This window comes from Dendrobates tinctorius, unplaced genomic scaffold (assembly GCF_039654945.1).
Source record: "Dendrobates tinctorius isolate UK_male_01 unplaced genomic scaffold, ASM3965494v1 ptg000256l, whole genome shotgun sequence".
NCBI lineage: Eukaryota > Metazoa > Chordata > Amphibia > Anura > Dendrobatidae > Dendrobates > Dendrobates tinctorius.
In genome coordinates this window covers 5,622,428-5,648,954 of record NW_027361923.1, presented here as the reverse complement: position 1 = coordinate 5,648,954, position 26,527 = coordinate 5,622,428, and the positions used below count along the sequence as shown (strand labels likewise).

Sequence of the window (26,527 nt, the reverse complement as noted above, 5' to 3'; positions counted from 1 at the left end):
CCATGTGCTACACCAATAAAGAGCAAGAGGTTACCGGCTTCCAACATCTCGCTGCAAAGAGACTTGTCAAGTACAGCGCGCTTCTCTTCTTCCCCGCTGACTCTTCTTGCTACACTGATAAATATTCCTTTTATGTCCTCCCTTGAAGATAAATCCATAGATCTCACATCGGCCTTTGAAACTGGACGCTAAAGAACAAGTTGCGTCTCTGGCTCCGAAATCAGATAGCGTCCTCCAGCTCATCCTCGGCACAGTATGTCAGCAGTCACAGAGGAGCAGCGCTCTCTGCTTCTACAGCAAAAGGTCCTTATTGCTGTCAATTCAAAGACTTCAATACTTGGAATGAGGCTCTACAGAGGAGGAAAAAACTATTTGTCCTGGGACGTCTCGTAAAATAAGGTCAACTCTGAATCTGCAGAATGTACGCCCGCAAGGGCAGGGTCCCCTCCTCTCTGAACCAGTCTGTCATTGTTAGTTTGCTAACTGTCAGAGAAATGTGATTTTTTTATGTAACCCCGTCTAATGTACAGCACCATGGAATCAATGGTGCTATATACACTCACTGGCCACTTTATTAGGTACACCTGTCCAACTGTGTGTTAAGACTTAATTTCTAATCAGCCAATCACATGGCGGCAACTCAGTGCATTTAGGCATGTAGACATGGTCAAGACAATCTCCTGCAGTTCAAACCGAGCATCAGTATGGGGAAGAAAGGTGATTTGAGTGCCTTTGAACGTGGCATGATTGTTGGTGCCAGAAGGGCTCGTCTGAGTATTTCAGAAACTGCTGATCTACTGGGATTTTCACGCACAACCATCTCTAGGGTTTACGGAGAATGGTCCGAAAAAGAAAAAAAATCCAGTGAGCGGCAGTTCTGTGGCCGGAAATGCCTTGTTGATGCCAGAGGTCAGAGGAGAATGGGCAGACTGGTTCGAGCTGATAGAAAGGCAAGTGACTCAAATTGCCACCCGTTACAACCAAGGTAGGCAGAAGAGCATCTCTGAACGCACAGTGCGTCGAACTTTGAGGCAGATGGGCTACAGCAGCAGAAGACCACACCGGGTACCACTCCTCTCAGCTAAGAACAGGAAACTGAGGCTACAATTTGCACAAGCTCATCGAAATTGGACAGTAGAAGATTGGAAAAACGTTGCCTGGTCTGATGAGTCTCGATTTCTGCTGCGACATTCGGATGGTAGGGTCAGAATTTGGCGTAATCAACATGAAAGCATGGATCCATCCTGCCTTGTATCAACGGTTCAGGCTGGTGGTGGTGGTGTCATGGTGTGGGGAATTTTTTCTTGGCACTCTTTGGGACCCTTGGTACCAATTGAGCATCGTTGCAACGCCACAGCCTACCTGAGTATTGTTGCTGACCATGTCCATCCCTTTATGACCACAATGTACCCAACATCTGATGGCTACTTTCAGCAGGATAATGCGCCATGTCATAAAGCTCGAATCATCTCAGATTGGTTTCTTGAACATGACAATGAGTTCACTGTACTCAAATGGCCTCCTCAGTCACCAGATCTCAATCCAATAGAGCATCTTTGGGATGTGGTGGAACGGGAGATTCGCATCAGGGATGTGCAGCCGACAAATCTGCGCCAACTGTGTGATGCCATCATGTCAATATGGTCCAAAATCTCTGAGGAATGCTTCCAGCACCTTGTTGAATCTCTGCCACGAAGAATTGAGGCAGTTCTGAAGGCAAAAGGGGGTCTAACCCGTTACTAGCATGGTGTACCTAATAAAGTGGCCAGTGAGTGTAAATAAATAATAATAAACTGAAGAACAGAGATTCTTACCCAAGGTTTACACTGCTGAGCAGGTCATTTCAGGCCGGCGAGTAACAGCCCTCCTCTCAGGTCCCGTTATGCCACAGTGCTCTGTCAGGAGATCACACCGCAAAAGTCATCTTAGAGTATACCTGTCGTCTCATGTGATTCTTCAGAATTAGCTGTCCTGTGTGTATGTGAGGACACCATTTCAGGCTATTATATGACTTGTATCCTGCACTTTTCATCAGTTTATCACTCTGCAGGTTCTCTCTCTAATCATCAGTTGTCTCTGAGCTAGTGGGTGGAGAGTAGCTGCTATGATGTCTCTCGTACACAGCACCAGACCTCCGAACTCCCCAATTTCCCTGGCACCGACTCCACAGCCCTGCCTCACTACTGACCATGTACATAAAGTGCAGCACAGAGTCATCTCAACTAAAAGCCGAGATCCCGAGATCAGGGACAGAACATTTATAGGATATTTCAGAACTTTCACAAATTATTCTGAAAAAATACTCAGCACCTCCTGTCTTGTGTTAATATACCCAATGTAATATATATTTTAGAAGTCTGTTCACTTCATACCGGCTCAGACTCCACAGCCCTGCACAGCACACACACAGACATGAGGGATTCCTGCTCTCCTGCCTCTACCCAACATATGTACAGAAGAAGGACGCTATACTGCAGTACTGAGCATTGCAGCTGTGAATCCAGCTCTGGGTTGAGATAAACACTTACTAGAAAGCAGCTGCACCATTTGTTTATTTGATTCTGTCTTTAATCTGATCCCTCAGTGAGCTGGCAGTCTTGTTTTGAACAAGAACGATTTCAGCTGCGTTTCAGAGCGAATGAGGAGATCAGTATTTGGAGGGGTTGGTAGGAGGAAAAGGTGAAGCTGGCTTCTACGTGGAGAAGATGCATATTTCTCTGATAACATATATTACAAAGCTCCTTACAATCACTTGTACTATTGATTCACGTAACGCTTGCTAAAACGACAGTGACCATCTAAGATGTAAATTTCACGCATTTTTAGAGCTTTTCCATAGTAGCTGTACACATTTATATGCATTGAGCTCCACCTTGTGGTAGCTGCAGGTTGCCACAGAGTTAGCATTTGCTATGCTTGTTAATTCTGGATCACCTTGTACAAATTCAACTGCAATGCTCCCTGGGACAATTATGCAAATTAGCTTTAAAAAAAATAAAAAGTGAGAACGTTGTCTCAAGTCGCTAGTTATATGTAGTGCTGGAAAATTTAGAAAAAGAAGGAAAGGAGGAAAAAGACAAGAAACCTGTTGGCTTATTAATGGAAAAAAAGAGAAAAAAAAAAGTTGAAGGTGGTCACAGAAAGACCCATTGGGTCTCGGTCTGCAGTCGAATTCTACCAGTTTATTAGGTATGGTTACACAATCCATTTAGGCACTTTAGTCTTCTGCACTTTACTTCATCACTACCTTTAAGTCAATATTACTACACTGCTCAAAAAAATAAAAGGAACACATAAACAGAATATAACTCCAAGTAAATCAAACTTCTGTGAAATCAAACTGTCCACTTAGGAAGCAACACTGATTGACAATCAGTTTCACATGCTGTTGTGCAAATGGAATAGACAACAGATGGAAATTATTGGTAATTATCAAGACACCCCCAATAAAGGAGTGGTTCTGCAGGTGGGGACCACAGACCACATCTCAGTACCAATGCTTTCTGGCTGATGTTTTGGTCACTTTTGAATGTTGGTTGCGCTTTAACACTCGTGGTAGCATGAGACGGACTCTACAACCCACACAAGTGGCTCAGGTAGTGCAGCTCATCCAGGATGGCACATCAATGCGAGCTGTGGCAAGGTTTGCTGTTTCTGTCTGTGTGTTGTCCAGAGGCTGGAGGCGCTACCAGGAGACAGGCAAGTACTCCAGGAGACATGGAGGGGGCCGTAGGAGAGCAACAACCCAGCAGCAGGACCGCTACCTCCGCCTTTGTGCAAGGAGGAAGAGGATGAACACTGTCCGAGCCCTGCAAAATGACCTCCAGCAGGCCACAAATGTGCATGTGTCTGCACAAACGGTTAGAAACCTACTCCATGAGGATGGTCTGAGTGACCAAAACATCAGCCAGAAAGCATTGGTATTGAGATGTGGTCTGTGTTCCCCACCAGCAGAACCATACCTCCCAACTTTCGAAGTAGGGAAAGAGGGTGTTGTGAACTCATTTTCTGGTCTCCCTCTGGTTTCTGGTGAGGGAGCTGGTTGTGCTGACAGAGTAGTGAGTTCTCTTTCCGGGCTCCCTCTGGTGGTGGCAGGAGGTAGTGAAGCTGATCTAATTAACAGAGACCTGTCACCAGAGAATGAGGAAGAGGATTGGACATCTGGAGTCTCAGAATGGATTTAAGACAGCCGACTCCCTATTCCCATGCTGGTGATTTTTTCCTGCATCCTGAGGTCTTGGTTTCCAGCTCAGTTCCTGCCTTCTCAAGCTAAGTTGTTCTCTGCTTATGTTCTCATTTGATTTGGTTTGGTCTATTCAGTTTTTTGTGTGGTCAACCAGCCCAGGCTGGGGCTGTGCTGAATTTCCACTCTTATGTCATTGTATGTGCTAGTTTGCTTTTTGTCCGTTATTAAATTGGCCTCTTTTTGCTCTGTTCTCAGAATATGCCAGAGTGCTGATATAGTGGGAGAAGTCTAGTGACTTCAGGGTACTTTTTGATATCAGAAGTGTTGGACATTTTTGCAGGGTTTTTTGGCATGATTGCAGACAGTATCTTTCCTTTCCTGTCCTTTCTAGTTAGTGTGGGCCCCATCGTTTGCTCAGCCTATTTTCCTACCTGTGTTTGTGCTTTCATCTTGTACATGTGTGGGGGCTGTCTATTCCTTTGGGGTCTGCTCTGGGGCAGTTTAGATTTCCCCTTTTCTTGCTGTAGGCTTATTTAGTCCTCTGGCTGTGACGAGGCGTCTAGAATCATCGTAGGTACGCTCCATGGCTACTGTTACTTGTGTGGTTAGGATCAGGGGTCTGCAATCCGCGTAGTTAGACTTAGCTTGGTCTTGTTTTCCTCCTCGGTGACCCAATCATAACAGAGGGACAAAGGTGGCGGCGCGCGCAGCCGCAAATTCTAGGCCAAGCCTGACCACACCCATTTCACGACTAGTCACACCAATGTCCACGCCCAGCCGCACCCATTTAGCACTGCTGATCACTCTGACTACTATTAGAGGCATAGTGGCTGGCATAATGGGCACACTGACTGGTACTAAGGAAAAGAAAGAAATCAGAGAGAGAGAAAAGAAAATACAGAAAGAAAGAAAGGAGAGCGAGAGAGAGAGAAAGAACAGAGAGAGAAAGATAAAAGAACAGAGAGAAAGAAAGAGGAAAGAATGAAAGAACAGAGAGCGAAAGAAAGTACAGAGAGAAAGAAAGGAGAAAGAAAGAAAGAACAGAGAAAAAGAGAGAAAGAAAGAACACAGAGAGAAAAAAATCAGGGACAGAAAAAAAGAACAGAGAGAAAGCAAGAGGGGAAAGAAAAAAGAAAGAACAGAGAGAGAGAACAGATAGAGAGAAAGAAAGAGGGGAAAGAAAGAACAGAGAGAGAAAGAAAGAGGACAGAAAAAAAGAACAGAGGGAGAGCGAAAGAAAGAAAGAAAGAGGGGAAAAAAAGAATACAGAGAGAGAAAGAAAGAGAAAAAAGAAAGATAGAAAGAACAGAGAGAAAAAGGAAGAAGGAGAAAGAAAGAACAGAGCGATAGACAGAAAGAAAGAGGGGAAGAAAAAACAGAGAAAGAAAAAGAAAGAAAAAAATGAAAGAAAGAACAGAGAAAGAAAGAGGTGAAAAAAGAGAGAGATAGAGAGAAAGAGGGGAAAGTAAAAACAGAGAGAGACTGAGAAAGAACAGAGGGAGAGAAAGAAAGAAGTAAAGAAACAAAGTACAGAGAGAAAGAAAGAGAGGACAGACAGAAAGACAGACAAACAGACAGACAGACAGACAGAAGAGGGCAAAGAAAGAACAGAGAGAGCGAGGGAAAGACAGAACAGAGAATGAGAAACAAACAGAGAGAAAGAACAGAGAAATAAAGAAACAGAGAAAGAAAGATTCTATAAAGATACTATAGCAGCCCGACTCCCACTGAAGTGCCCACCTGAGCCTCCCGATGCAGGACATATCATGATTCGCTCACATGGCCAGCATCCCTGATTCCAAGGTGATCCCGCTGTCCGCGCTCTCGGAGGAGGACATGGTGATGGATCTGAAGCATTCCTGGTTCCGTCACAATCTCCTCATGAAATCACCTAATTTCCGGTCAGCTTCCAGCACATCATTTCCGGTGGAACGTCATGTGCGAGTTTTAAAGTGCTCCTTGGGGCTCCGCCATGTACTCCTGTGTCCGTGGGAAACGCCCACTTTGTATGCCTCGTACACACTTGGCGCCGCTCCATACATCCAGTACTCACATGGCTCCACTCCGTGCACACACGGCTCCGCTCCATACACCAAGTACACATGAGCCTCTGCTCCGTACACCAAGTACACACACGACTCTGCTCCGTACACCCTGTACACGCGCGGCTCCGCTCCGTACACCTCGTTCACACACGGCTCTGCTACATCCACTCTGTAAGGCTACATTCACATGTAGCCGAACTCTCGCGAAAATTATTGCGAGAATTCCGAATTCCATTTCGCTGGAAAATCGCATTTTAAATTCCTGCGATTTTCCCACGGAAAAACTAGCATTTTGCCAGCATTATTAGCTTGCAGAATTGCTAGCATTTTAAAGCGATGCTACATAGTGTTTGACGAGTGTGACCAACTTTTTACTATTGAGGATGCCTATGCAGCATCAATAGTAAAAGATATTTTTTACATCCTAATAAAAAAAAATATATATATATTGTTATTCTTACTTTCCGGCGTCCCGCGCAGCCTTCCCGCCTCACTCCACGCTCCCGGTCCCAGTAATCCTTTGCGATAATTACCGCGATGACGTCCGTTCTCGCGGGATCGCGACGTCTCGCAGTCATTCACGATGACATCGCGCGAATGACCGCGAGAACGGACGTCATCGCTCGCAAAGGATTACTGGGACCGGGAGCGTGGAGAGAGGCGGGAAGGCTGCGCGGGACGTCGGAAGGTGAGAATATTTTTTATTTTAAATTCTATTTTTTAGAGGGATATGGTACCCAAAGCCCGGAGGACAGTCTCCTCTCCTCCGGACCGTGTGTACCATCCGCAAATGTTCTGCTTACTTTTCGCATGGTGTGCACAGCCACATGCGGAAAGTAAGAAGAACAATTCATTCCTATGGGTGCGGGATCGCCGCGATTCTGCAAAATTAATGAGCATGCGTTTTTTTTACCGCGAAGCGATTCTGCCGCGGTGAAAAAACCGCAGCATTAGCACAGCATTGCGGAATCCCATAGGAATGCATGGGATGCTTATTTTTCGCATTTTCGCAGCAAAATCGTGCGGTTAAAACCGCCGCGAAAACGCGAAAAAACCACCACGTGTGAACATAGCCTAAACCTCTCCTGACCCCAACCAGAAACTTTACCTCATCCAGCATGACAACCAGCACAGCAGACCAGACTCCTGCAGAGTGTAGACACGGAGGCAGACACAGCCCCTGATCATGTGACCCCTGACTCCTCCCCTCTCACAGGTCCTGTGCGCACAGAACACACACAGACCAGCCACATAGACGAGGAGGGCCCTGATCATGTGATCCCTGACTCCTCCCCTCTCACAGGTCCTCTGCGCACAGACAGAACACACACAGCCCAGCCACATCATTGCAGGCTGCGGGGCGTCTATCTGGGATGGCAAGCATGGCGTCTGTGGATGGGGGGGCGTGGCGGCTCAGTGCAATGCGGGAAGAATATCGTCCCGGGCGGGACGTGGGAGGGGGGTGTCAAAAACGGGACTGTCCTGCGGGAATTGGGGACGCTTGGGAGCTATGGCAGAACCACTCCTGTCTTGATAATTGCCAATAATTTCCATCTGTTTCCATTTGCACAACAGCATGTGGACAGTTTGATTTCACAGGAGTTTGATTTTTATTTTTTTTGAGCAGTGTATATATTTTTTTTTTGTATTAGTTCTCTATACCATAACATTTTCCTGCTATTTTTACATTTTTATTATTTGTTTGATTTTTATATATTTTTTTATTCAGTTCTCTATAATAAAATATAAAAATTTCAGTAAAAACCTACGTTATAGAGAATAAAAAAATAGATAAAAATAAAAGCCTATAAATACCAGAAAAAAATGTTGCTAGAGAACCAAATAGAGAAATATTACATAAAAATCTAAAAAAAAAAAAAAAAAAAAAAAAATATAGAAGGAAAATGTTATTTTTTGGATTTTTTACATATCTTTTATGTTTCTATTTACTACCCATTTACATTACTAAGGCATTCTTATTTTATTCCTCCATTTCCAATACAAGTTTTCTTGCTTCTACATTTTCTTAATTTATTCTCCATGAATATTTTACTCCGTTCTCATAATTATTCCCTTTACGCTGTTGTTCTTTTTTTTCCCCTTCACCTATTTCCATAGCGAGATCCATTCATCCCTCTTCAGAAGCTGTAAACATCTGCGCGTTCATTTACAGCCCCGGAAGCCACACTGTTTTTTTCCCCATCAAAAAGAGAGTTGCAGGGGTTTTTTTTTTGTTTTTTTTTTAACTTTCTCATTAAAACACAGACATGCTGAATTAGAAGTAAAACAAACTGCCGGGAAAAAAAGAAAATGAAGAATTTAATTAAGGAGTTTTTCAAACAAACTTTTAATTTCTTTCTTTGCAGATAACACTGCGGGGTTTTTATTTTTCAGTTTCAGAAAGTTTTCAGACTTAAAAGTTCGAAATTAGAATTCCTTGCAGCCTTCAGAGCTGAACTCCAAATTAAATTGGCAGAAAACGGCTTACCGAAAAGATAATGTGAAAACTCGGTTTGTAGGCAGTTCTGGATTTAAAAAAAAAACAAAAACTTTTTTTGTGCATTTTAGCCATCAATGATTTTTTTCTTTTTAAATCTCAACTTCTGCTTTTTTGCAGTGTTTTTTACCCATGCTAAGGGTATGTTCACACAGTGCTTTTTTGCAGCCTTTTTTCCCCCATATGGAAAACACAGAGCGTTCGCAGGACACTGAATACATTACGTTTTCCATTAGATTTTAAATGTGTTTTGATGCATTCAATTAATTGGTTTAAAATAAATGCTGAAAGGATTTGACATTTGAAAAAAAAAATAAAAAAAAAAAATGCACTGTGTGAAGGAGATTTCAAAAATATTTATTTTTCTACTACTGAAACATTTCCCCCCCCCCAGCACAAAAAGTATGGACAGAAAAAAAGGCAGCAAAAAACATTCTGGGCCTAATTTATCACTTATGATTTTTTTTTTTAAACTCACTTTTATTTTTTATTTTTTTGTCTCGTGGTATTCACTGACGGTTTTTGAGTTAAATTCTTGAAACTGGCGCAGAAAGTCCATGAATTTTAAAAAATACTCAAAAATTGTCCTTAACGGGGTTTTTTTTGCGACTTCTCACTCACAAATCCATTAAAATGGCACAAAAATGTGCCAAACGGACAACTCATCCAACAACCTTACTCCAAGCAGGAATTGGAGGGAACTGCAAACAAAAAAAAGGAGTAGTTTTCTAAAAGTCCCAGCTCATTAATGTGTCTGAAATATCTGGGTGAACAAAGTGAAAAAACAAAAAATACGGTAGATATATAAAAAAATATATACCGTATATTAAAAAATAAAAGACAACTTAAATACAAAAGACACAAAAAAAAGAAGCAAATTACTCCGGAAAAGTGGAGCAACAGCCATGATGAATCGAGTCCCATGTGTGAACCAACCCAAATAGAAGAAATGTAAGTAAAAAAAGCATTAAAAAATTTATTCTGCGGTTTTCCTGCAAGAGACGCGGTTTTAGTGCAGAAAAATCCACTGCAAATACTCAGTGAACACACGTCGTAAGGGCGTTTTCGCAGTGTAGATTCTGCTAATTTTTCCTTGCGTTTTCATTGTGTTTTTTTAGGCTTTCTGCTGCAAAAACGCCAAAAAGAATTGACATGCTGCGGAAGGAAAATAAAAAGGCACCGTATGAATGAGGTTTTAGAAATCTTATTTATTTTGCTGTGGTTTTTTTTTTTTTCAATCTGCAACAAAATCTGCACAATGTTTTGTGAATAAAGTGTTTTTTTTCTGCTTTAAATCAGCGGCCAAATTTTCAAGCAATAACACCTGTTTCTATACGAATGCACAAAGCATGGGCAACAAACAAGGAGAGTTGGAACTAATAACGCAGGAGAAGAAATATGATGTCATTGGAATCACTGAAACTTGGTGGGACAATACGCACGATTGGAATACAAAACTAGAAGGATACAACTTATTTGCTAGAAACAGACTTGATAAACGAGGAGGTGTCGCATTGTATGTTAGAAACGCGTATATCTGCACAGAGATCCAAGCTTCAGAGACTGGGAGTTCTGTGGAAACTGTCTGGGTAAGAATACAAGGACAGAACAATGGAAAGGACACCATTGTAGGCATTTACTACAGGCCGCCTGTGCAAGCTGAAGATATGGATGAACTCTTTATGCACCAAATGGCCAAGTTCTCCAAAAAATATGACATAGTTGTCATGGGAGATTTCAACTATCCAGACATTTGTTGGGAATCTCTCTCAGGCAAAACTAACAGGTCAAGGAACTTCTTATCCTCTCTTGCTGACAACTTTATCTTCCAAAAGGTAAGGGAGAAAACAAGGGGAACTGCTACCTTGGATCTAATCCTTATAAACAGAGAGGAAATGGTTGAGGAGGTAAAAGTGGCTGGGACCCAAGGAGGTAGCGACCATGCTATTTTAGAATTTTGAATTACTAGAAGAGGAAGACCTGTGAAGACTCAGACATCAAGGTTAGATTTCAGAAAGGCAGATTTTAAGGGATTCAGAAAGAGAATTGGAGGGATCCATTGGCTGGATATCCTTAAAGACAAAAATGTCCAGGAAGGATGGGAAATCTTGAAAAATGAAATTCTCAAAGCACAATCGTTAACAATTCCGAAAAGAGGGAAGAATAGGAAGCATTTAAGGAAACCAGGATGGATGAACACAGAACTTAAGCACATGCTAAAAAGGAAGAAAAAAAATGTTTATAAAATGGAAAGAGGGAGGCATATCTAAAGAAGAATATAATGCTGTCTGCAGAACCTGCAGGGCACGGATCAGATTATCTAAAGCTGACAATGAATTGAGGCTTGCAAGAGACGTCAAAAGCAATAATAAAGGATTTTGAGGATATGTCAAAAGTAAAAGAAAAGTCAAAGATGCTATAGGATTTTTTACAGGATGAAAATGATGAAATGGTAATACAGGATGTTGAGAAGGCCGAACTTTTAAATTCCTATTTTGCATCTGTTTTCTCTCAGAAAGGAAATGTAACATCAACTGTTCTTCACTGTCCTATTAAGGGAATAGAAGAATCCAGGATATCTATAAACAGAAAGATAGTGAGAAATACTTAGCTAACCTAAATGAATTCAAGTCTCCAGGTCCAGATGAATTACACCCCAGAGTAATGAAGGAGATAGTAGAAGAAAATTTCTGAACCACTCTCCATAATCTTTGAAAATACTTGGGGAACAGAAGTCCCAGAAGACTGGAGAAGAGCAAATGTTGCTCCTATCTTCAAAAAGGGGAAGAAGGTGGATCCAGGCAACTATAGGCCTTTGAGTCTGACTTCTATACCAGGAAAGATCTTTGAACAAATTATTAAACAACATGTATGTCAGTACCTAGATAAGAATGAAGTGACTAACCAGAGTCAGCATGGGTTTGTAACTAATAAGTCATGTCAGACTAACTTAATTTCCTTCTATGATGGAATCGCTGATTGGGTGGATCAGGGAAATGCTGTAGATATAGTATATCTTGACTTCAGCAAAGCATTTGACAAAGTATCTCACACAATCCTTATTGAAAAAATAGCTAAGTATGGAATGGACAAGGCAACTGTTAGGTGGATTAATAACTGGCTTAGTGATCGGACCCAAAGAGTGGTCGTAAATGGCTGCACATCCAGTTGGAAGAATGTCTCAAGTGGGGTACCACAGGGCTCTGTCCTGGGCCCTGTATTGTTCAACATCTTTATCAATGATTTAGATGAAGGAATTGAGGGTAAACTGATTAAATTTGCTGATGACACAAAGCTTGGAGGGATAGCTAATACTAGAGAAAAGGCTGGACAGACATCTGTCTGGGATGGTTTAGTGAATCCTGCTTTGAGCAGGGGGTTGGACCAGATGGCCCAGGAGGTCGCTTCCAACGCAGTTGGAACACCCTCACACCCAGGGCTGTGGGGTACTCGGTACCGGGTCCGGTGGATCTCAATGGGAGTTGTCACGGTAGCTGTGACCCGGCACGTGGCCCTGGGCGCCCATGGTAAATGTTCAGTGTGAATGAATAAGTCGTGATGCCACCTGTGGTGTTCGGCAATGTAGATGTTAGGCCGACGCTGCAGAGAGATCCTCTGGGAGATGGTGTGGTGCAGCAGGGATGGTATAACCCTCCACAGGCAGGGCTGTTGTCCCAGGGCAGAGTAGATATGGTGACACTTAGGTGATGTAGTGTCAGACGCAGGGGATGTATTGGTGCCGGGCAGGTTGACGCTGGAATAAGTGGAGGACACCAGGGCATGTAGTTTCAACGCTTTACTCACAGTCTGTTGCACAAACAGGTGCCTGCTTCTGTGCCGTGTCCTCCGGGTCTGGGACAAAGTCAACACCCCCAGGCCAGATGGAATACTCCTTTCCAACACTCCACCAACTTGTGCCTTTCTGAACGTCTCCTCTTATCCGCCTTTAGATGAAGTACTCCTAGTACTGAGTTACACTGGAGTTCCTCTCGTCTGATGTTCCTATGAACGCTACTTGTTCGGCAGACAGCTGTAGCCTGCTTCGGGGACTCCTTGCTACTAAGTCCCGGCTCACTATCCAGTTGCTGTTGTGCCCCCAAGCCTTGTGTGGGAATAAAGTGGTCACTACTTCTATTCCTCCGGTGTCTGCTGCAAGACCATTAGTATCCGTACAACCTCGGGGACCGGGCCCCGGCCTTGCGCTTAGAACTTCTAGGAAGGGTTCTCTTCTCACCCATGTCCTCTGTTCTCTTTTACTCCTCACGTTCCGTGCTAATCCTTTCCTTCTATGGAGAGTCAGGCTTTCAGTCTATGTTGCTCTCTCATTCTCTCTTTCCCGTGCCAGCAGACCCAGATCACTGGGATCTGCTGCAGCACTTCCATCCATCTATCCCTCTCTCTAGGGATCTTCTCTCTAGCTCCTCAATCAACTACTGACTAACTGACTTAAACTCTTCCCGCTCCTTGTAATGTAATCTAACTCCACCCACCTCCCAGCACGTTTCGTGTTCCAAGCAGGGAGCCACCAATGGGTGCTTTGCTATACTCCAAGCAGGGAGCCACCGAAGGTGCTTTGCTACACTACTTTGTGGTGTGGGGTGCAAGCGTTGGAGCGTGGTCAGGAGTTTCCACCTTACCTGGATGGTGGGGCACCACACCTCAGGAGGAGGTGCAGTACCTCTGTGGCGACTGAGCCTCAGGGGCGCCACACTACCATTCTAGAATTCTATGACCTCAAGAATTGACACGTTGCTTCTTTTAACACGTGGGAAATAAAAATAACAACACCATGGGCACTATGGGAGAGTATCATTCGACATTATGGCATCCGGCATTGTGGACATCCGTGGCATCTTTCAAACCTCCTGATGAACCGCTACGGCGGGGAAACGTGTCGGGGTGTATCTACTCACAATAAGTTACCACCTGTCAGCTTCTTTTTGATTGAAATATTAATGGGCCCTTCCTTGGGACATGTGGCAAATATTTAATGTCTATTGGGCATGTTGGTTGGTCTTTACTTGTTATGATGTGGATTTATCAGGTTTTTATCATATTATTGTATTTTTCTGGAAGTGCATGTATAGGCTATAGGGCATTTTGATCTTTTTTCATCTCTGCACTATTATGAAATTGTTTTTCCACCTATGAGACTAAGGATTGGTAGGGGAGCGAGGGACAGTCCTCGTTGAATGGGTGCGCCAAAAAATCGTTGTTTAGGGTACCAACCTCCACAGACAGGCAGAGATCAGATAGGCCTAGTATAGGGCCTTGCAGCACATCAGAATAGGTCTTTCATATTTTGGCACTGGCCATACTTTTTTCACTGGGAAGGTGCTTTTTAACATTGATCATTAAATACTGTTTGAAGGGATTGTATGTTCTTTCTCCACTATATGAGAGTATTCACACTGGAATAGAAAGCTTCTTCAGAGAGTATTTAAAGTAGTTTTTCATGTGGATTTTGGAGCAAAGTCAGATCTAAAATCCACATAAAAAATCTCCACACTGAGGTTTTTTTTTTTTTTTTTTTACTTACCATTCAGACCAGAAACTCTCCAAAACAAACTCATTTTTTAACTCGGGTTTTTAAAGAGTTTCTGCTCCAAAAACTGTTGAAAAAGAATTATGAGTGTGAACACACCTTAAATGTGTAGACTTTCCTTTTTCAATTAAATTCCTTGTAATGCACAATTTTTCCAGTGGGGGCGCAGTGTGGCAATAACACAACTGCTGTAAAACTCCACCAAAGATTACAGTTGATATCTGGGGGTCTCACCATAGGGAAACCCTGCGATCAGCTCATCATAGGGGGGTTACTTTCTCAGAAAACCGAGCCGGCACTGTGAACTGGACGATAGTGCTGATTCACTATGAACAGGCCTGAGCTGCAGTACCTGGCACAGCCACTAACAATATACAGCACTGTGCTTGGTAAACAATAAAGGGACTCAGTAGCCCTTTCAGTCAGCCAATCATAGGGGTACCAGGAGTCGGACCGCCCCGGTCTGATACTGATGGCCCACCATGACGATGTCAAAGGCCCAGAAAACCCCTTTAATAAGGCCACATGCACACAGTCATTTCAATGTTTGGGCCCTCGGCTCTATAATAGGGAGCAATGACGGGTCACAGGACAGCAGGGGCGAGTGTAGGAAGCAATAATGGGTCACAGGACAGCAGGGGTGAGTGTAGGTGTCATGTCCGCCATGTCTGTCATGTCTGCCCTGTCTGTTTTCTCTCAAGAACTCTTGGAGCGATGTGCATATCTTGTCTGCTATCCTGCTCGTTCCCTAGAGCAGTGTACTCACCTCATGTCAGAGCTGCAGGATGCCTGCGTTTCTGCTGTCTTCTGTGATCTTCTCGTCATGTCTAGAATCTCTGATCAGGTGTCCCTGTCTGGATCCTGCACTGTCTGGTTCTGCAATCATCTCGTCATGTCTGGAACGCTGATCATGTGACCTTTCCTAGGATCCTGCACTGTCTGGTTTGGTAATCATCTCGTCATGTCTAGAACTCTGATCATGTGACCTGTCTAGGTTTCAGCACTGATTCTGCAGTCGTCTCGTCATGTCTGGAACTCTGATCATGTGACTACGCTCTGTTATCCTGTGGATCTGAACCCGGAAGTGCTCCCCTGGTCCTGACCTGGAAGAGGAGGAGCTATGCCCTATTTCAGGCTGCCCCTTCCTATGCTCAGGGCCTGAGTATTGTGTCCCTGCATGGCTGCTTGGTCTGTGGGGCACGCCCTCTATTCTGTGCCCTTGCACTCTGCTCTGTCGTGCGTCTCTGCACACGCTCCGTGCTCGTATTCCGTCTGTTGTCTTGTGTCTTGTCTAGTGTTTGTCCTTCGTGCCATGTTTTGTCTCTGCTCTGCTTTGCCTTGTAGTCCTTGTTTGCGCTGATTCTGTTTCGTGTTTCTGTCCTTGTTTCATGTCTCGCTCTGCTTTTTGGCTTCAGGTACGCTGCCTCTGTACCATGTCCCTGACGTGTCTCCTCACACGTGCAGGCCTCCGCTCTGAACTTCTCCCTGACGTGTCTCCCTACACGTGCAGGCCTCTGTCTCTGTCCCTGGTGTGTCTCTACACGTGCAGGCCTCCGCTCTGAATCTCTCCCTGGCGTGTCTCTACACGTGCAGGCCTCGTTCTGTACCCTGTCTAGTCCCAAGGTCCTTCCTTTGCCCGGCTCTGGGCTTCGGCCTACGCTCCGCTGCTAGACTGTCCCTGTCATGCTCTCCGCATGCGCAGGTCTCTGCCTCGTTCTTTGTCTTGTTCCTGTTGTTACGTGCGCTCTTGCACTTTTCATACTAGGCTTTGCCATGCGGTATCGCACGCGTCTCTGTCCTGTACTTTTGCCTAGCCCTGCCTTGTGGCTCCGTGCACGTGCCTGGTCACCTGTGCCTGCCTGGTGTGCCTCAGCCGTGTCGCCTCTAGCCGTGCTCGCCTGTGTGGCCCTGCCGTGCCCCGTCCAGTGCTATAGTGGTCTGGCTGCGTGGCCTCGCAGCAGTGCCGCCTCTAGTCATGCCCGCTTGCAACTGCTATCGTCGGTACCACCTGCCAGTGCTCCCAGCTGTGGTCTCTGTGCTCCCTTGCACTCACGCTGGTTCTCGCACTGTGCCTTTTCGTGCTACTCTTGCACAAAGCCTTTGTCTCTTTTTGCTCTTCTCTGACCCTAGTTTGCCTGCTGGATTCCATAACCTGGCGACCGCTGCCAGAGGTCTGGACCTAGATGACTGCGGCCTGATGTCCGGAGCTGCTGTCCGTAGCCAGATACCTGGACCCTGTCAGTCGATGCCAGCATTTGGATTCCGATGCCACCGTACCTTGTGTCTCTCCCTGGCATGCCCCTTGGCATGCGCAGGCCACTGTCCTGTGAACCTGACCCGTCCCTGGCATGCCCATTGCCATGCGCAGGCCACCGTCCTGTGAACCTGACCCGTCCCTGGCATGCCCCTTGGCATGCGCAAACCTCTGTCCTGTGAACCTGATCCTGATGTGTCCATTGACACGCACCATGTCACTAACTTTCCTTGCATGGAACCCTGGCTGACTTCTGGATGTCCGGATCCTGCCGATCACCCTCTGAGCTACAGACCCCGATGCCCTGGTTGATCGTGGACTGCTGTCCGGAGTCCAAGGTCCGCGTACCATCTGCACATTCCATGCCTGGACCTTGGCGTTCCATTGCACACACCCTGTTCCACGAACTCTGCGTGTTCACGTTTGCTCCTGTTGCATCCTGAAGAGTTCCTAAAGTCTTGAACCTCGGTGTGCTCTTACACGCACCTTGCCTTATGTTCTGTGTGTCCACGTTTTGCACCTGTTGTACCTGAAGTCTTCCTTAATGAAGTTTCTTTGAATTAACGACTCATCTTGCCTTGTCTTGTTTCCCTGAGCCGGCCGTCTGGTCCAGCTGCTGTGGTGGCTCACCCCCTTGGTCTTGCCCCTGACACTCCCTGTATAGGGGGTGGTTCTCATTAGGTCAGCTCGCCCTAGGTGGGTGGGTGCCACGGTCCAAAGGGTCCACTCTTTCAAGAAAGAAACGACTCAGCGTAAGCTGACGCTCGTCACAGTAGGGAGCAATGACGGGTCACAGGACAGCAGGGGCGAGTGTAGGAAGCAATAATGGGTCACAGGACAGCAGGGGCAAGTGTAGGGAGCAATAATGGGTCACAGGACAGCAGGGGCGAGTGTAGGGAGCAGTGAAGAGTCACAGGACAGCAGGGGCGAGTGTAGGGAGCAGTAACGGGTCACAGGACAACAGGGGCGAGTGTAGGGAGCAGCTACGGGTCACAGGACAACAGGGGCGAGTGTAGGGAGCAGCTACGGGTCACAGGACAACAGGGGCGAGTGTAGGGAGCAGCTACGGGTCACAGGACAACAGGGGCGAGTGTAGGGAGCAGCTACGGGTCACAGGACAACAGGGGCGAGTGTAGGGAGCAGCTACGGGTCACAGGACAACAGGGGCGAGTGTAGGGAGCAGCTACGGGTCACAGGACAACAGGGGCGAGTGTAGGGAGCAGCAACGGGTCACAGGACAGTAGGGGCGAGTGTAGGGAGCAGCAACGGGTCACAGGACAGCAGGGGCGAGTGTAGGGAGCAATAATGGGTCACAGGACAGCAAGGGCGAGTGTAGGGAACAGTGACGAGTCACAGGACAGCAGGGGCTAGTGTAGGGAACAGCAACAGGTCACAGGACAGCAGGGGCGAGTGTAGGGAGCAATAAGGGGTCACAGGACAGCAGGGGCGAGTGTAGGGAGCAATAATGGTGTCATGATCCAGGCTGGATCTGACAAGTTAAATGGACAAAGTGAACTTTTTTTCCTTTGGCTAGGTGCCAAAGTGGGTTGATTGCCCCCCGGTGGCCATTAGAATTATTACACGTGGTGTCGATCATTCTAAGTTGCCCCGGTGGTGGTGAGCGGTAGTGCACTGTAGTTTTTTTGGTTAACGTGCACTTAATTACAAATCAGGTGTTAATGCTCTATAAATGAGTGTTAGGTGTATCATTCACGGTTGGTGATATTGATTGTGTGTTAGTCATTCACAAGGAAGCCTGGGTGAATGAAGGAGCTGAAAATGAGTCCTGCGCAGCCAAGCCAGAGGGGACGAGTGGCAGCTAGGTGGTCTGCAAGAAGGGCTGGCATGGCGTGGTGGAGTCACAGTTTATGGTGTTTGCAGGAAGTGCTTGCATGGCTTGGTGGAGTGATGACTATGGAGAGAGTTGCACTCAGCATGCGGGAATTGGTTGCTGAGAGCTGGACTCAAGCATGCTGGACTTTTTGGGCAGGAGCTGAACTCATCTTTAGGACTCTGTTACTGGACAGCTGCAACTGGTGGTGGACTGTTATGAATGGGAAACCGAGGAGGAAAAAAAGACAACAAGCTAAGTCTCAGAAAACCAGAGAAGTTGGTAACTATGCAGATTGCAGATCCCTAATCTTACCCGCACAACTAGCAGCAGTCGTGGAGCGTTCCTACGTTGGTCCTAGACGCCTCGTCACAACCGGAGAACTACATAAGCCTAAAGCAGGAAAAGAGGAAAACTAACTGCCCCAGAGCAGACCCCAAAGGAAAGACAGCCCCCCACATGTATTGACGGTGAAACAAGATGAAAATACAAACAAAGGCAGGAAAATAGGCTGAGCAAACGATGGGGCCCGGCTAACTAAAAAGGACAGAAAAGGAAAGACACTGTCTGCAATCTGCCAAAAAAAAAACTACAAAAATATTGTCCAACACTTCTGATAGCAATATTAACCCTGAAGTCACTAGACTTCTAAACCTATATCAGCACTCTGAAATATTCTGAGACAGAGCAAAAAAAAAAGAGGCCAATCTAATAAGGGACAAAAAGCAGATTGGCAAATACTGATTAATAGGAGTGGAATTTCAGCATAGCCCCAGCAGGGGCAGGCTGAATACACAAAAAACTGAATTGACCAACAAGCGGAAGTGTGAACATTAGCCAAAAACAAACTTAACTTGAGAAGACTGGAAGAGAGCTGAAGTCCAGGACCTGAGAAGGAGACTGAATCACCAGCACCCGGATAGGTCGTCGGCTGTCTTATATCCAGTCTGATACTCCAGAGATCCAATCGTTATCTTCCTCATCAGGTGGCAGATCACTACCACTTAAATCAACCGCACTTACCTCCTGTCACCAGAGGGAGAACGGAAGGGGAACTCTCAACTGGTGGAGCAGAAAATAAGTTCATGACCGTGGACTCTGCTCCAAGGCTGCACTATGGTGAAGGATCCAGTTATGGTGATGGATCCGGGTGGAGAAGATGCACACAGGTGGTGGGCTCTGTTGCTAGGAGCGTACGCAACAGAGCAAAGCTAAGTGGTGTTTCCCCTGTTTTGTCATCTTTCCTCGTGTGTTTTAGTGCAGTGGTGGGATTAGTTTCCGCACCGACCAATTCCCTAGTGAGGGTTTAGGTCAGGGCGAGCTAGGGTTTTTAGGTTCCTGTTGCGCGCCCGGTGCGGAACCGGCATAGGGAACGTTAGGAGTGCAGGGACACTGGCTCAGGGGAGCTCAGGAGGTCTCCACTTTCCTATTCCCTATCGCAGGGCCCACCATTGTTAATGTTTCCCTTTATTATTTAAATTCGCCTTACTGGAGGCGGGGTTTCAGACTTGTATATACGTGTAATGTCTAAATTCGCCAGTTGGAGGCGGTGTATCCAGCTGCACGTGTTTATTATTTAAATTCACCCCACTGGAGGCGGTGTATCCAGGGTCACGTGTGTCATATGGGTTCGCCTTGCGGTACTCGCTGCGTCCAGACACACGTGACCATGACATTATCACCAACCCTACATTTTTTTTCTCTAGTGAGCTTTGGCCATGTGGAGACCTGTGAGTAATTGCTGCCGGGCCTCACTGAGGTGAGTGGGGAGCGGCAAGGTGTGTTAGAGCCGCTGCAGCAGCAGTTATCAGGGTCTGGGGCCTCTGCTCAGGTAACCAGGAAATCAAAATGGCGGCTTTGGCAAATTGCGGGTCTGGCAAAAGCCCCCTTGAGTTGCTGCTGGGGAGGAGCGAGACTTGTTCATACACGTGGACTTAAACAGACAGGTGGGTGGAGTTGGTGATCCCCATGGTGCTGTCTGCGGTTCCCCGAGGTGAAGGGGTACGTCCCTGTAGTGAGCAGACTGGTGTATAGTCCGCGGTGCTCACGCCAAATCTTCAATACCACCAAAGAAGCCGCCTCCTCCTGGTCGTGTGGAGGTGACCAGTGAGTATTTTTCCTCCATATTCCTGCGGCACTGGCAAAGTGCCCCCTAGAGTCGCTGCTGGGGAGCGGGACTTGTTCATACAGGCGGACGTAACCAGACAGGTGGGTGGAGTTGGTGATCCCCATGGTGCTGTTTGGGGTTCCCCGAGGTGAAGGGGTACGTCCCTGTAGTGAGCAGACTGGTGATAGTCCGCAGGGCTCACGCCAAATCTTCTATACCACCGAAGAGGCCACCCCCTCCTGGTCGTTTGGAGGAAGGCGCCCAGCGAGTGTATATTTCCTCTATATCCTGGTCGCTTCACCTCCAGGTGCGAGCGGCAGGTGTGCTGCGGGGGAGTAGGGACAAATCTCAACCCTCGCCATTAACCAACCCTGGGAGGCGCAGACCTCATGGTTAAAGGGTTGGAGGGTGGTGTCCCTTGGTGAATAGCGGGGGTGTGAGTTTATGGTGACGCAGGGGGACGCCTCTGTCGTCGAGTCCAGAATGAGTTCACCAAAATATGACAAACGAATGTGTGGCAATAAACGTTCAGGTCCGGACCTGTGTGTGAACGAGCATGTATGGGTGGCCACCAAAAAACATCTTGTGGAAGTGTGTTGTGGAGTCTGATCAGCTCATAGCAAACATACACATACATAAACTCGTTCCCCAGGTCGGGACTGTGGAGATGAGTGGTGCCTCCAGAACATGTATTGCCAATACCAGCTGTGCGTTTGTCATAAACCTGAGGTGTCAGGTGGTGGTGGGGAGAACTCTGGATCTGGGCGTCCTCGCTGTAGGTGTTTTCCTTATGAGGAGTGGTCTTGAGGGTCCAGAGGCCCCTCATTAAGGAGGAGTACTGTTATGATCCAGGCTGGATCTGACAAGTTAAATGGAAAAGTGAACTTTTTTTCCTTTGGCTAGGTGCCAAAATGGGTTGATTGCCCCCGGTGGCCATTAGAATTATTACATGTGGTGTCGTTCATTCTAAGTTGCCCCAGTGGTGGTGAGCAGTAGTGCACTGTAGTTTCTTTGGTTTAATGTGCACTTAATTACAAATCAGGTGTGAATGCTCTATAAATGAGTGTCAGGTGTATCATTCACGGTTGGTGATATTGATTGTGTGTTAGTCATTTACAAGGAAGCCTGGGTGAATGAAGGAGCTGAAAATGAGTCCTGCGCAGCCCAGCCAGAGGGTACAAGTGGCAGCTAGGTGGTCTGCAAGAAGGGCTGGCATGGTGTGGTGGAGTCACAGTTTATGGTGTTTGCAGGAAGTGCTTGCATGGCTTGGTGGAGTGACGACTATGGAGAGAGTTGCACTCAGCATGCGAGACTTGGTTGCTGAGAGCTGGACTCAAGCATGTTGGACTTCTTGGGCAGGAGCTGAACTCATCTTTGGGACTCTGTTACTGGACAGCTGCAACTGGTGGTGGACTCTGCTCCAAGGCTGCACTATGGTGATGGATCCGGGTGGAGGAGATGCACGCAGGTGGTGGGCTCTGTTGCTAGGAGCGTACGCAACAGAGCAAAGCTAAGTGGTGTTTTCCCTGTTTTGTCATCTTTCCACGTGTGTTTTAGTGCAGTGGTGGGATTAGTTTCCGCACCGACCAATTCCCTAGTGAGGGTTTAGGTCAGGGCGACCTAGGGGTTTTAGGTTCCTGTTGCGCGCGGTGCGGAACCGGCATAGGAAACGTTAGGAGTGCAGGGACACTGGCTCAGGGGAGTTCAGGAGGTCTCCACTTCCCTACTCCCTATCGCAGGGCCCACCATTGTTAATGTTTCCCAGGTTCCCCTTTATTATTTAAATTCGCCTTACTGGAGGCAGGGTTTCCAGACTTGTATATACTTGTAATGTCTAAATTTGTTGGAGGCGGTGTATCCAGCTGCACGTGTTTATTATTTAAATTCGCTCCACTGGAAGCGGTGTATCCAGGGTCACGTGCATCACATGGGTTCGCCCTGCGGTACTCGCTGCGTCCAGACACACGTGACCGTGACAAATGGGTCACAGGACAGCAGGGGCGAGTGTAGGGAGCAGCAACGGGTCACAGGACAGCAGGGGCGAGTGTAGGGAGCAGCAACGGGTCACAGGACAGCAGGGGCGAGTGTAGGGAGCAGCAACGGGTCACAGGACAGCAGGGGCGAGTGTAGGGAGCAGCAACGGGTCACAGGACAGCAGGGGCGAGTGTAGGGAGCAGCAACGGGTCACAGGACAGCAGTCAGTAATAGAGGACTTACCAGCCCCTTCAGTCAGCCAATCATAGGGGTGCCAGGAGTCAGACCCCCCTGTCTGATACTGATGGCCCACCATGAAGATGTCAAAGGCCCAGAAAACCCCTTTAATAAGGCCACATGCACACAGTCATTTCAATGTTTGAGCCCTTGGTTCTATAGTAGGGAGCAATGACGGGTCACAGGACAGCAGGGGCGAGTGTAGGGAGCAGCGACGGTCACAGGACAGCAGGGGCGAGTGTAGGGAGCAATAATGGGTCACAAGACAGCAGGGGTGAGTCACAGTCAGTAATAGAGGACTGGGTGTAACAGTGATGTGTCACTGATAGGGGAGGGACAGCTGAGCAGCGCTGTAACAGACGTGAGCAGTGACAGCAGCTGGCTAAGTGATGGGAGAGTGACAGCCGACATCAGCAGTGACAGCTGACAACAAGGCGCAGTGAGAGCCACAGCGCACGGTGACTAGGGAAAGCGATGGACAACAGTGCAGAGTCACATGAGGACAGTACAGAGCAATAATAGCTAACAAAAAAGAGCTGACTGTAGGGATAGTAGGGAGCAGTGACCGCAGGGACCAGTGACAGCGGGAAGCATCGACACTACCTGACAGTAGGGGGCAGCAATCAGCAGGGAGCAGTGACACCCACCAGCAGGGAGCACAGCAATCAGTAGGGACCAGTGACACCTGACAGCAGGGACCGGGGACGCCTGGCAGCGGGGACCGAGGACGCCTGACAGCGGGGAGCAGTCACGCCTGACAGCGGGGAGCAGTCACGCCTGACAGCGGGGAGCAGTCACGCCTGACAGCGGGGAGCAGTCACGCCTGACAGCGGGGAGCAGTCACGCCTGACAGCGGGGAGCAGTCACGCCTGGCAGCGGGGAGCAGTCACGCCTGGCAGCGGGGAGCAGTCACGCCTGACAGCGGGGAGCAGTCACGCCTGACAGCTGGGAGCAGTCACGCCTGACAGCGGGGAGCAGTCACGCCTGACAGCGGGGAGCAGTCACGCCTGACAGCGGGGAGCAGTCACGCCTGACAGCGGGGAGCAGTCACGCCTGACAGCGGGGAGCAGTCACGCCTGACAGCTGGGAGCAGTCACGCCTGACAGCTGGGAGCAGTCACGCCTGACAGCGGGGAGCAGTCACGCCTGACAGCGGGGAGCAGTCACGCCTGACAGCTGGGAGCAGTCACACCTGACAGCTGGGAGCAGTCACACCTGACAGCGGGGAGCAGTCACACCTGACAGTGGGGAGCAGTCACACCTGACAGCGGGGACCAGTGTAGTGACGCCTGCGCTTCTCTTGTCAGCACAGTACAGTGAAGTGCGGTTCTCCAGCGTCTTCCTACCTATGTCCTCCTGCAGTAAGTCGCCGGCTTCTGTCCTCATCTTTCCGACTCCGGAAACTCGTCCACATCCTCCTCTCCTCACTACAGTCCTACTAGATCACATTGCGCAGCCGCAGCTTTTGCCCCGCCCACCCCACGTGTGTACTGACAACAACCACGCCCACCGATCCCGTGTAACCTGTTGGTAAAGAAGAAGCGAGAACGTGGCTCCACCCATTCATGACGTCATGGGCTGTCGTCAGGTGCTCGCTTTTCTTTCACTAGAGCGGTCCTGTGCGGTGACGTCGCGGAGTCACCTGACCGGCTCCTTCAGCGTTGTCTCCTGCAGTCCTGACTTTTCTTCCCCTCATCCTCCTCCGTCAGTGCGGGCGGACGGGGCCGCGGGACCGCGCTCAGCGGAGGCTGCACTCAAGAGAACGCACTAGAATATTTAACGCCTTAACCCCTTCACTCCCCCAGCCTGTCTTCACCTTCAAGGCCAGGCCAAGTTTGTAAAACTTACCATTTTGTTTAGGGCCGCCTTACATGTGAAGTGACTTTGGGGGGTGTACAAGATAGAAAATACCCCGAAGTGGCATGTTCTAGAATCTGCACCCCACATTCAAGAAGTTTATTAACCCCTCAGGTGCTTCGCAGGGATTAATGAAACACAGAAGGAAAAAATAAACTTTTCTTTCCCACAAAAATTTTACTTTAGCTCCAAATTTTTTAATTTTTACATGAGAAAATGGACCCCAAAATTTGTTGTGCAATTTCTCCTGAGTACACGGATACCCTACACATAATCAGGACATCTCAGGCACAGTGCAAAGCTCAGAAGGGAAGAGGCGCCATATTACAGTGCAGGGGCGGACACTGACGGCTTGGGGCCTGTGCAAGAAATGTGTCTGGGTCCCCCCTCCTTTTATGGCGTCAAAGAGATATATATATATATATATACACACACACTGCCATGGAAGGGTCAGAGACCGGTCAGATGCCGGAGAAGGCCTGGGCTGTGAGGAGGATTTGTTCTCTGTGCCAGTAGAAGACTAAGCAGCTCCAGGCTTGGTAGACCGCCCGGCTGTAGGAGAGGACCCAGAGGCGTATCTAGGCTTTCTGGCACCCGGGGCAAGAATTTGGTTCGGCGCCCCCCCCCAGCACACATGCGACTTGCACACTTAGCCATGTACCCACGAGCTGCTCTCCCTAATGCTCTCAATGTCCAGTAAGAAAATGAAAGCAGGAAGAGAAGCTCGTTCTCAAGTATGAAAATCGCATATGAGTGAAGTGTCCATGTGATGATGACTACTGGAACCTGCAGAGCTGAGTCCTGACATTGCAGCTTCTGAATTCTCACAACGAATGCACTGCACACTTTTAGGATTCTCCCTTGCCGATATACAGTCATGTCAGCACAAGTATGTGATTTATATACTTCTGGCCACATTCCGACTAAACGTGCCCGGCCTCGCTCTGTTCATTATCATTGAGTGAGGCCACACACGTCTAGTCAGCATGTGACCGCATGTATGTAAATTACCGGCACGAGAGAATCCTGACAGCGTTCAGTGAGCACTGTGAGAATTCAGAAGTCTGCAGTCACATAGAATGACTGCAGACTCTGCACAGACCTGGACAACCCCTGTAATGTTCCTAACAAATAAAACGTGAGAATAAGTCAGTATCACAAATAACATTTACATCCAGGTACCTTATAGATGACGTCGTCTCTGCAGTCAGTCTCCTTTTCTTCTTCTTGTCCAGACCCCATGATGAGTTTTCTCATCCACAGCTGTCTCTGCAGACGTCCATCTTCTCCGGTCTTCTGCAGCAAATCTCCACACGATGCCCTAAAAGATAGAAGTGTCATTATAATGCTCCTAAATAAAAATGTCTGCAATATACTGTCACCTCACACTATTCCCCTCCCTCCTCATACTGTCTCCTCTAACATCCCACCTGTTCACCATACTGTCTCCTCATATACAGTGGGGAAAAAAGTATTTAGTCAGTCAGCAATAGTGCAAGTTCCACCACTTAAAAAGATGAGAGGCGTCTGTAATTTACATCATAGGTAGACCTCAACTATGGGAGACAAACTGAGAAAAAAAAATCCAGAAAATCACATTGTCTGTTTTTTTTTAATTTTATTTGCATATTATGGTGGAAAATAAGTATTTGGTCAGAAACAAGTAATCAAGATTTCTGGCTCTCACAGACCTGTAACTTCTTCTTTAAGAGTCTCCTCTTTCCTCCACTCATTACCTGTAGTAATGGCACCTGTTTAAACTTGTTATCAGTATAAAAAGACACCCGTGCACACCCTCAAACAGTCTGACTCCAAACTCCACTATGGTGAAGACCAAAGAGCTGTCAAAGGACACCAGAAACAAAATTGTAGCCCTGCACCAGGCTGGGAAGACTGAATCTGCAATAGCCAACCAGCTTGGAGTGAAGAAATCAACTGTGGGAGCAATAATTAGAAAATGGAAGACATACAAGACCACTGATAATCTCCCTCGAT

At 47.4% G+C, this 26,527-nt stretch overlaps 1 protein-coding gene across 5 annotated transcripts in view; it reads right to left on the bottom strand.

The window, feature by feature from the left end:
* The window catches only part of SLC36A4 (solute carrier family 36 member 4), a 231,134-nt gene extending 206,955 nt beyond the window's left edge, over nucleotides 1–24,179 (bottom strand). For all 5 annotated transcript variants that reach the window (XR_012226505.1, XR_012226504.1, XR_012226506.1 and 2 more), the window contains exon 1: nucleotides 24,022–24,179. Coding sequence is in view for 2 of the 5 variants with exons in the window: in XM_073558390.1 (XP_073414491.1) it covers nucleotides 24,022–24,061 (40 nt within the window). In the remaining 3 variants the exon portion in view is untranslated. The remainder of the gene's footprint in view (nucleotides 1–24,021) is intronic.
* Nucleotides 24,180–26,527: the final 2,348 nt, after the last annotated feature.